Raw genomic sequence first — 12,500 nt, 5'->3', positions numbered from 1 at the left:
TACTCCGACGCGTAGCCGGCCCGTTACTCCGACGCGTAGCCGGCCCGTTGCGTCTGAAGAACAGTTCTCAGACGTTACTCCGACACGTAGCCGGCCCGTTGCGTCTGAAGAACGGTTCTCAGACGTTACTGCGACGCGTAGCCGACCCGTTGCGTCTGAAGAACGGTTCTCAGACATTACTCCGACGCGTAGCCGACCCGTTACTCCGACGCGTAGCCGGCCCGTTGCGTCTGAAGAACGGTTCTCAGACGTTACTCCGACGCGTAGCCGACCCGTTACTCCGACGCCTAGCCGGCCCGTTACTCCGACGCGTAGCCGACCCGTTACTCCGGCCCGTAGGCGACCCGTTACTCCGGCACGTAGCCGACCCGTTACTCCGGCGTACGCCGACCCGTTACTCCGGCAACGTAGCTCGACCCGTTGCGTCTGAAGAGCGGTTCTCCAGCGATTACTCCGGTAGCGTAGCCGACCCGTTCTCCGGGGCGTAGCCGGCCCGTTGCGTCTGAAGAACGGTTCTCAGACGTTACTCCGGCCCAGCCTGGCGACCCGTTACTCCGACGCGTAGCCAGCCCGTTGCGTCTGAAGAACGGTTCTCAGACGTTACTCCGACGCGTAGCCGGCCCGTTGCGTCTGAAGAACTGTTCTCAGACGTTACTCCGACGCGTAGCGTCTGAAGAACGGTTCTCAGACGTTACTCCGACGCGTGGCCGACCCGTTGCGTCTGAAGAACGGTTCTCAGACGTTACTCCGACGCGTAGCCGACCCGTTACTCCGACGCGTAGCCGACCCGTTACATCTGAAGAACGGTTCTCAGACGTTACTCCGACGCGTAGCCGACCCGTTACTCCGACGCGTAGCCGACCCGTTACATCTGAAGAACGGTTCTCAGACGTTACTCCGACGCGTAGCCGACCCGTTACTCCGACGCGTAGCCGGCCCGTTGCGTCTGAAGAACGGTTCTCAGACGTTACTCCGACGCGTAGCCGACCCGTTACATCTGAAGAACCGTTCTCAGACGTTACTCCGACGCGTAGCGTCTGAAGAACGGTTCTCAGACGTTACTCCGACGCGTAGCCGACCCGTTACGTCTGAAGAACGGTTCTCATTCGGATGATGTCATGAAGCAGGTAAACGTACTTGAAGGTGAGACCCTCGAAGACTGAAGTCAGGTTCAGGTTGAAGGTCTGACAGATGGACAGAGCAGAGTCAAACAGCCCAGTTTGGACCAACAGGGACACCATCTCCTCAGGGGGGCGCCTTGCCTCACACACACACACACACACACACACACACACACACACACACACACACACACACACACACACACACACAAGGCGTTAGAGCTAGATATTCAAGCGTCACCACATATTTTCCTCGTATGGTGCAGCTCTGTAATAAAGAGCTTTCTGATGATGAAGGTAAATGATCAGTTTTGTACCCCGCGATGGCGGCCGGCCCGGAGGTGGTGCTGAAGCGTGGGTGGCTGCGAGACAGGATGTACTCCTTCTCCAGGTCCTTAAGTTCCAGGATGTCCACCTGGCGCTTACTGCGGGCCGGCGGCAGAACAGCAAGTCATCAACACACAGACAGCAAGTCATCAGCACACAGACAACAAGTCATCAGCACACAGACAGCAAGTCATCAGCACACAGACAGCAAGTCATCAGCACACAGACAACAAGTCATCAGCGCCACAGACAGCAAGTCATCAAGACACAGACAGCAAGTCACCAGCACACAGACAAGCAAGTCACCTTTAGAACAGCAAAAGTCACCCAGCACACAGACAACAAGTCATCAGCCCACAGACAGCAAGTATAGCAGCACACAGACAGCAAGTCATCAGACACACAGACAACAAGTCATCAGCACACAGACAACAAGTCAGCAGCACACAGACAGCAAGTCATCAAGACACAGACAGCAAAGTCACCAGCACACAGACAGCAAGTCACCAGCACAGACAGCAATTACCCAGCACACAGACAGCAAGTCATCAGCTGCACACAGACAGTAAGTCATCAGCACACAGACAGCAAGTCATCAGCAGTAAGCGTGCCAAAGATCGTATGTTATTAGTTTAAAATGGCTTTAATGATTGTGTGTTCACAGGCAGGGCACTGGTGACGTTGTGTATGTGTGTCGCGTGTGGAGCTGCTGGTGGAAGTTGATATAATGATGTTGTTATATGCCAGGAGGCTACTGGTGACGTGTGATATGTATTTATGTGAAGTTGAGGCTACTGGTGAAGTTGTGTTGTATGTGATGATATTATTGATATTGGTTGGAGCTGCTGGTGAGGTTGTGTATGTGTCACCAGTGTGGTTGAAGCTACTGGTGAAGGTATTGTGTGTCTGTGTGGTTGAAGGCTACTGGTGGTGAGGTGTATTATGTGGTTGAGGAACTGCTGGTGAAGGTGTGTGTGTGGTTGAGCTGCTGGTGAAGGTGTGTGTGTGTGTGGGTGTGTATGTGTGTGTGTGTATTAGTGTGTGTAGCGTCTGGCTTTGTGGTTGAGGCTGCTGGTGAAAGGTGTGTGTGTGTGTGTATTTGTTGAAGTCACCTGGTTCCGGAAAACTCTCCATCAGAGTTCCTCTTCGGAGGCAGCTCCGGCGCTCGTACTGAAACACAAACACTCCTGAATTATCTCAATCATACAGTTGTGTTCAAAATAATAGCAGTCTTCATCACTAACCTCATAAATCACATTTTTTTGGGAGAAGTGATCTTTCTACATAGCAAATAATTTTCTACTAAGTGTTGTAGAGTCATAGAAAACCAACAGACCAAGCAGTGCATGATATGCATGCTGCTCATTCTGTGTAATTGAATCTGTAATTGAAAGGGGCATGTTCAAAATAATAGGCAGTGTTGTGTTTTCACTTAGTGAGGTGATTGATTCTGTGAAGACACAGTGCGTCAATTATGGCCCACATTTAAGGGAAGGAAGGAAGTACGCATGCTGGTTTATAGTGCATTTCACACTGAAATACTCAGGAAAATGGGTCTTTCCATTCATTGCTCTGAGGAACAGCGGACTTTGATTAAAAGTTGATTGAAGAGGAAAAACATAAAGAAGAAGTGCAAAAAATTATGAGGCTGCTCCAGACAAAATGATTTCCAAATGCCTTGAAATGGCATCAGAGCCTGAGCAGCGTGGGAAAAAGCGGTCAACTACCATTGAGATGGATCAAGAATAGCCAAAGATGTCATCAAGGCTCAACCAATGGTCAGCCCAGGAACATCAAAAGACTACAAGTTATCCGTTAGTACAGTTCCACGATCAAAAGAAGGCTATGTGAAGCTAAGCTATCAGCTAGAAGCCCCACGGAGTCCATTGCTGAAAGACATGTACTGAATAGGTTGAAATTTGCAAAGGACACATTGACTGGCCAAGCGAATTCTGTGGACTGATGAGAAATTTTTTAATTTTGTGGGTCTAAGGGGCCGCGGACCGTTTGTCCGGCGACCCCCATGCCTGAATTCTAGCCACAGTACTGTGAAGACAGTAAAAAGCGTGGTGGTGCAAAATCATGTGTTATGATGATGTTTCTCATACTGTGGTGTTTGGCTTTTTGTACCTACCAGGGATCATGGATGGTCTAATACTCCAATATGTATGTTGGTATGTATGTATGTATGTATGTATATACACACATACATACATACATCTATGCTCTACACACACATATATTCCTCTGTCTCTGTGTGTGTGTAAGTGATATCTGTGTGTTGGGTGGTGTGTGTGTATCTCTGTGTGTTCGCGTGCATGTGTATGTGTGTGTGAGGTGTATCTCTATCAGAGTGTGTGTGTGTGTGTCTCTGTGTGTGTTACCGTGGCTCCAGCAGCTGGCTGGACAATCCAAAGCGTATTCAGGTCTGATGAAGCGGAGACAGTTTAGAGCAGCCAGGTAACAGTTGACCTGTTTCTGGAGACCAGCCGGACCTCTGCCCCAGGCATCCCACAACTCAAACATACGACGGTCCCGCTGAACACGAACAGCGCACACACACACAGAGTTTATACACACAGAGTTATATACACAAACACTTATGTGTCTAGCTCCTACCCTTCCTTTAGCTAGCTGTGTGCCTGAGCCTACATTCCATTCCACTTAGGAGGGTCCTGGTATTAAACCGTTAATGATGGCTGCATTCCACAGAGGCCTGGTATTAAACCATTAATGATGAAAACCTTGGGGGGCTGCATTCCACCTTAGGAGAAGGCCTGGTATTAAACCATTACTGATGTCTGCATTCCACTTGGAGAAGTCCTGTATTGAAACCATTACTGATGGCTGCATTCCACTTAGGAGAATCCACCAGGTATTTAAACCATTACTGATGAACATTCCTTCACTTGCTGGTATTAAACCCATTCATGGGCGTATTACCATAGGAAGAGGTCTGTTATTAAACCATGGCTGCAGTGGCTGCATTCCCCACTTAAGAGGCCCTGGTATTGAACCATTAATGATGGCTGCATTCCACTTAGGAGGGTGATAAGGGGTTGGTGGGGGGGGGGAGAGTCCTGAGTATTAAATACCATTACATGGATGCAGTGACCCTGCATTCCAGTATTTCCGGGGCCTGGTATTAAGCCATTAGTGATGGCTGCATTCCACTTAGAGGCCCTGGTATTTATCCATTACTTGATGACTGCATTCCTTAGGAGAGGTCTGGTAGTAAATCCATTAATGATGGCTGCATTCCATAGGAGAAGCCTGAGTATTAAACCATTACTGATGGCTTTGCATTCCCCTTAGGAGAGGTCCTGGTATTAAACCATTACTGATGGCTGCATTCCACTTAGGAGAGTCCTGTAGTGATAGCCATTACTGATGGCTGCATTCCACTTAGAGGCCCTGGTATTAAACCATTAATGATGGCTGGGGCATTCCATAGAGGCCTGGTATTAAGCCATTGTGATGTGCTGCATTCCACTTAGGAGAGGTCCTGGTATTAAACCCATTATTACTGATGGCTGCATTCCCTTAGGAGAGGCCTGGTATTAAACCATTAATGATGGCTGCATTCCACACTTAGGAGAGGTCCTGGTAATTAAACCATTAATGATGGCTGCATTCCCACATAGGAGAGACCTGTGATTAAGCAATTGGAATGATGGCTTGCATTCCACATAGGAGAGACCCTGGTATTAAACCATTAAGTGCTGATGCTCATCACTTAAGAGGCCTGTTATTAAACCTGTATTGTTGGCTGCATTCCACTTAGAGGCACCTGGTATTAAACTACATTAATGATGGCTGCATTCCACTTAGGAGACCGGTCCTGGTATTAACCATTAATGATGGCTGCATTCCACTTAGGAGGGTCCTGGTATTAAACCATTAAGCTGATGGCTGCATTCCACTTAGGAGGACCCTGGTATTAAGCTTCATTAATGATGGCTGCATTCCACTTAGGAGAGACCCTTGTATTAAACCATTAATGATGGCTGCATTCCCACTTAGGAGGTCACCGGTATTAAACACATTACTGATGGCTGCATTCACACATGGAGAGGGTGCTGGTATTAAGACCATTAATGATGGCTGCATTCCACTTAGGGAGACAGCGGTTGTATTAAACCATTGCAGTGGCTGCATTCCACTTAGGAGGCCTGGTATTAAACCCACTACTGAGGTACGCTCCACATCCCTAGGAGAGGCCTGAATATTACCAACCATTACTGATGGCTGCATTCCCACTTAGGAGGGGCCTGGTATTAAGCCATTACTGATGGCTGCATTCCACTTAGGAGAGGTCCTGGTATTAAACCATTACTGATGGCTTGCATTCCCCTTAGGAGAGGCCCCGGTATTAAACCATTAATGATGGCTGCATTCCACTTAGGAGAGGTCCTGGTATTTAAACCATTAATGATGGCTGCATTCATAGGAGAGGTCTGAAGTATTAAACCATTAATGATGAAGCGCATTCTACTTAGGAGAGGCCCTGGTAGTAAACCATTACGATGGCTGCATTCACTTAGGGAGACCTGATGATAGAAGCCATTAGTCAGTGGCTGCATTCACTTAGGAGACTGGTATTAAACCATTAATGATGGCTGCATTCACTTAGAGGGGGTCTGTGGTAAACCATTACTGATGGCTTCCTTAGGAGAACCTGGTATCCATTAATGATGCTCATTACACGTTAGGAGAGGAGCCTGGTGCTAACCATTACTGATGGCTGCATTCCATACGAGGGAGGTCCTGGTATTAAACCATTAATGATGAGCTGCATTCCCATTAAGGAGGGTCCTGGTATTGGGCATGCTGACTCACTGGAAATATCTTACTTGGGACAACTTGATGGAACTGAGCCATTGTTAAGGTTATCAATTTCACTGGCTGTTTCCTACTATGACAGAGTCCACATGTCTGTAGAAAAAGACACATATAGTTGTGTCTGTAAGCTCGGTTGATGTAGCACAATATCACAGCCATATTACCTTTCCCTGTGGTTGTGTCTGTTGATGTGAAAGTCAGCAGCTCATAGTAATTATGACTCAGGCTGGCAGATCCAGACTCTGGCCGAGACTAATGATGCACGACCACCCACAATGACAACACAGCACTATAAACTAGCGTGTCATATCTAACAGGAGGTTAAGGCTAAAGGGCACGGGGTATTACCTGGTGAGAACAGGTTGAGTGTGAGACTAAAGAGCCCAGGTGCTATTACCTGGTAGAACAGGCAGGGGTTAGACTAAAGGGGCAGGAGCCACAGTGGTGCGGTTTATGTCTGGCGGGAAAAGTAGAATATTTCTCTGAAATGTAGTAGTAAAAGAAGACCCATCAGCCTCTGTGGTTTTAGAGCTGCTGTAAAGCACATTGATTACTGGACAGAGAGAGCTGATGCTGCAACGTTTGACATGAGATAAAGAAGTCATGTGTGATATCACCAGATAAAGAGCAGCAGCTGATGAGGGTTGGGTCATGGTGATCTGATGAGGGTTGCGGTGGCTGAGGTGAGCTGAGTGGTGTCAGTGTTTGTCAATCTTGGAGAGCAGAATGGCTGCAGTCACAGGAGCTCTCCTTCCTGGGTTGTTTGCTCTCATCAACTACATCCATGCACAAGAACCGGATCATCATCCTACGGGAAAGAGAGAGACTCTTACACCTTCAAGCTCCCCCGAGAACACCAACTCCTGCCTGATCTCCAGATCTGTTGGTGAGGAGAAGTTATCCTGTGGTCACCTCTGACCTTCTGGGTCCAACAGCCTCAGTACCCAGAACACTTTGTCAACTAATTTGTCAACGCTGTGGGTGAACATTTCCTTACAATTCATCCTCAACCTGATCCATTCAGACTCTGGCCGGTACCTAGAGGAGTGTTGGACTAGAGGGCAACGTGACACATGACAACAACTTCACTATTACTGTTTGTACTTCAACAGATTGGGGAAAAATTTTGACAGATAGGGAGATATATCGGCTTAGACTTCTGAGGAACAGTGGACATGCCATGTTGGGGAGCAGCTGATAATCTGATATCCAGTGGCTCAAAGAGGACTTGGAGGAAACATGGAGCAGAGCTTTGGGGACAAGACGACATATAAGTGGTGGACAATGTTAGAGGAAGATACCAAGTGGTGACAAACACATCAGCTCTTCGTGGTTTCCAACGCCACAGCAACAGAGCCTTACATGGTACAACTGTCTGGTGATGAACCAACAGCAGTGTGTTAGCAGTCACACTGTAAAGTTGTTCTTACCGCTGAGGTAATCTTACGGCTCAGTGGGAGAGACCGCTGGTGTTGCGTGTGCACTATCACTGACTCCACTGGATGACCAGACCACTACGTTGGATTGAGCCGGAGCCCTACACTGACCTAGAACTACACAACCAGACTGTTTCTTCAGTAGACCAAAACTACTCGCTGGTGTTTTCATCTCTAATGTTAAATCACTCAGGTCAGTACTACCGTGAAGCCTCTAAGAGAAGGCTAGAGTATCGCCGTCTGTTTGTGTGCCCCAAATTTGGACCCCCAGGTGTAGAGTCTTCTCAGAGGGAGAAGAAGTCACTCTCAGATGCACAGATTGGGATAAGTGGTATGTTTGGTTTATCGTGTCGAACCGAACAGAGGGAAGAATCTTTAGTGTAACGTCTGATCAGAGCATGAGCAGAGTGAGCAGGTACTCTAATGAAGGTATGCTGATTATCTCTAATATCTCAGTGGAGACGCAGGGGAGTACTGGTGTGCAGTTACTAACCGAGATGATTATCAGTGTGATTCAACAGAGAGAACTGTGTTAGTGTACATGGAGCCCTTTGGGATTTACTCCACCTTCTTCAAAGTGCGATGCTCAGTGCTCAGTTGTCCTGCTGCTGGATGCTCTGTGCTGCTGTAGTCGCTGTGAACCTGAGGACACGGAGAGGAGCACAGCTTTCAGCTCACACAACAACCTTAATATGCATATATGATCATTTCATCATTGGTTTTAATACAGCCTGGTATACACTGGCTTTTAATACAGCCTGGTATACACTGGCTTTTAAAACAAGAGATGGGACACATGCATGCAGAGAACACATTTAAACTAGAACACAAAGACAGAGAGAGAGATTACAGAAACAACAAACAGAAATGATGGGAAATAAGACATAAATACCCAATGATTATTATTATTATAATATAAAATAAATACCCAATGATTATTATTATAATAATATAAAATAAATACCCAATGATTATTATTATAATGTTACGACCCCACCTCTGCAGTGCAGGGGAGGTTCCTCCTACAGGCAGAGGGTCGTTAGTGATTGGAGCCACCTGGGCTCAGGGTATTTAAGCTGCTTCTAACCACTCTGTTTTCTCTCTCTGCTCCTCCAGGTATGAACCTGTTTTGTTTGTTCCTTTATAGTTTTACTTAGTTTCCACTCAGTCATTTACACCCATACAGATTCACTCATCCGTGCACTTTACAGACACCTTACATTATGACATTCTCACACCTCATTCCTTTTTCTTTGTTTAAAGTTAATAGTTTTGATTTATAATAAAGTATCTTTTTGATTGGCCTATACTTGTTGTTGGTGTCCCCTCATTTCTTTGCCACAGGCCATGAGCCGGTTTGTGACAATAATAATATTAAATAAATACCCAATGATTATTATTATAATAATATTAAATAAGTTTTGAATGTTAGAAGGTAACCGTTGATCCTGACAGGGTGCAGGTGTTCCCTCGTCTGTATTAGTATGTTGTGTGTATGTGTATATATATATATATATATTATATTGTGTGTATATATATTGAGTTAGTTGATCTTTTCTTGATGTTGTTGTGGATGTGTGTGATTATAGGGTGGGGGGGCTGCTCTTTTAGGGGACATTTGTTTAATAGTTTAACATGTTGGGAATTCACTTTTTAACATTACTGTCACCTAAGAGTTTTATTACAAATCATTTTACCTTTATGTTAACTATCACTTTATGTGTCTGTCTGTATGTATGTGTGTCTGTGTATGTGTGTGCATCTGTTTGTGTGTATGTGTGTGTGTCTGTGTGTGTGTGTTGTCAGTGTTATAAACTTATTATATATTGGTCTATATCTATAATCTATTGTCTGTTTAATAAACATTATTCATAAACAATACAGCACGTGTTGATTGTGATTTCTGATTAATTATTATAAGCAACATATCTCTGTAAAATGTTTCTTATGTTAACTTTCAGTAAGCTAAGTTGATTTCTAGAGAACATTTAAACACACATTAATCTGACCAAAGTCTGTAAGAAAAGAACAAAGGTATAAAAGAATACACACACACACACACAGACATAAACACAGACACACACACACAGAATGATGTAATGATTGGCTGCCAGTTTGAGTCCAGCTCTAGAAAGCTTCACTTCTTCTTTCAGCTCGCCTCTCCTCTCCTCTTTGTTGTGAAGCTACACACAACCACTTAATTAAGAGATTTATTTTAAATACTAAATACAAACTTTATGACATGAACCACCTGGGACATGAATGTATCACCTGATAAAAGCTAGCTAAAAGGGGACCGTGCATCTTCACTGTCTATTTTTAAGTCTCTTCTTAAAACCCACCTTTATTCTTTGGCCTTGGAAAACTGAAATTGACAATTCATGTTTGGTTATATTGATCGTATTGGTTCATTGTATGGTTTGTTACTGTTTTTATTTGTATTAAATGGGTCGTGTGAGTTTTGTATTTAGGGTTTTATGTATTAATTTTATTGTTTTACTGGACAGCACTTTGTGTCCTCTTTGGATTTTAAAGTGCTCTATAAATACATTTTGATTGATTGATTGAAGAAGATAAGTGAAGGTTCCATCTGATTGGTGCTTAAACATATCAACTGTAAACTGGGTGTAATCTAGCATGAGTTAAGATTCCTAATCCCATCCCTGACCCTCTGGCCTCCTATGTCCTTTCCTAACCACTTTCCCTCATTAAGCCCGATGGTAAACGTCATGAGGCCAAGGAAAGGTCTGAAGGAGTTAGGAAGAGAGAGCCGCGGTGTATCTGACTGTCGTCATGTGACGGGGAGGTTATTGACGAGGGTCAGCTGTTCTGAAGGTGGACTACAGAAAGACATCTGCAGTACGGAGTTTATTTAAGGTGATACTCTGACGTCCCGTTTCCCTGAAGGCAGCACGGAGAAACAGAAGTAACGATACACCGTCTCATCCAGTCACGTGTTAATGTTGCAGAGCGCTGTTCATAGCAAGTAGTTTAAAGTGCTCATATTCTGCTCATTTTCAGGTTCATAATGGTATTTAGAGGTTGTACCAGAATAGGTTTACATGGTTTAATTATCAAAAAACACCATATTTTGGTTGTACTGCACATTGCTGCAGCTCCTCTTTTCACCCTGTGTTCAGGTCTCTGTTTCAGCTCCAGAGTGAGACATCTCACTGCTGGAACATCTTTGGTTTCAGTCGCACATGCTCAGTAGCTAGGTAAGGACTACATGCTCAGTAGCTAGGTAAGGACTACATGCTCTACATGCTCAGTAGCTAGGTAAGACTACATGCTCAGTAGCTAGGTAAGGACTACATGCTCAGTAGCTAGGTAAGACTACATGCTCAGTAGCTAGGTAAGACTACATGCTCAGTAGCTAGGTAAGACTACATGCTCAGTAGCTAGGTAAGACTACATGCTCAGTAGCTAGGTAAGGACTACATGAGCTAGCTAGCTGTTTCTCTGACTTCAGTCAGTACAAGGCAGGATTAGCCGGGAGACTTCTTCTAAATGAGGACACACTTCACACTTAGCGTTGAATACCTGCAGAACGGACATGGAAGTAGTTCTTTAGTAGATTATGGTGAACTTGTGTGTGTTGTAGCAGTGCTTTGCCATTGACAGGGCTCTCAAGTTTTGAAGACAGGCAAGAGTGACACCTCCCCCAAAAAAAAAAAAAAAGATCATAGATTGTTGGCGGGTTGGACAAGTCGCAGGAATAGGGGTGTTTCATAATATTTTATTATTAGTGTTTTGTTGTTAATAATTGCCTGTGATTTACACAAGAAAAGATTTTGACACATGGCACTGACAATTCAACCAAATACAAAGTATTTATTCAATTTCTGCATGGTTACTTATGATAATGGAGGGTCTGGGGATCCTCCCCAGAAAATTTTGGAGCATTAAACCTTCTTCATTTCCTGCATTCTGGTGAATTTTGCATGCACCTATTTATACATTTTTCTGAATCAATTTATGCTGGAAATCTTTATGTAAAGGTAAACATAGATTAAAATCCAAATATAAAAACATAATGGAATATATGGCAGTTAGGTCAGGCATTCTGTATTGCTTTCATTTATTCTCTGTAGATTGACTTTTCTAATTATATCTGAGTCAGCACACATGTAGCCTAGCATCATTTAACTCTTCCCCTTTTTGCATCTTTTGTTGAGGAAGTAACCCTCCTTAAATGTGCATATGACAATTATTCACGTCACGATACATTAATTCATTTTAATGAATTAATAAACCCCTGGACTGTAATAATATGATTTGTTAGGAGAAAGATTTCTGCTCATGTTCAAAACTTTGTGCACATTCAAAATATATCTGTTTTATCTGAGTTTTGGAGTTGTGATACTTTGAGAAAAATAAAGTTATAATAGTCAATATATTTCAGAAAATAATCTACCTGCACCATAGTCTGCTGTGCATTACGTGATTGCTCTGTTGATACGGTAGATGTCAGATCTGTTGATAGACTCAGAGCCCCGCTTTGGGTCTCTGGTCTTTGAATGCGCTAATGTTTAGGGAAGTGTCTGTATGCTTTGCTTTTTTCATTGGTTGCTGCATTAAATCTTACCCAGATAAAATAGTGCTATTTTCTGATTGGCTATTGTGTAGCCCCCTCTTTTTGTTTGGCTGATAAGTGGCAGGCCTCGATTTAAACATTAAAATGTAAGCTACGTCGGCTTGGTCACGGTCTATGGGCTTGGTAGCGTTGCATTTCCTGACTCGCTTCCTTGGTTCTATTTCTCCATAAACAACA

General features: G+C 44.4%; 1 protein-coding gene across 1 annotated transcript in view; it reads right to left on the bottom strand.

Moving 5' to 3' along the window:
- Positions 1-12,500, bottom strand: part of LOC120563702 (nuclear pore complex protein Nup160-like) — a 28,394-nt gene that overhangs the window by 3,709 nt on the left and 12,185 nt on the right. Inside the window, exon 8 of the mRNA XM_039808062.1 lies at positions 1,138-1,238. Within this exon, the coding sequence (XP_039663996.1) occupies positions 1,138-1,238 (101 nt within the window). The remainder of the gene's footprint in view (positions 1-1,137; positions 1,239-12,500) is intronic.

Source organism: Perca fluviatilis, chromosome 8 (genome assembly GCF_010015445.1).
Source record: "Perca fluviatilis chromosome 8, GENO_Pfluv_1.0, whole genome shotgun sequence".
Taxonomy (NCBI): Eukaryota; Metazoa; Chordata; class Actinopteri; order Perciformes; family Percidae; genus Perca; species Perca fluviatilis.
This window is presented reverse-complemented; position numbering and strand designations above follow the sequence as displayed.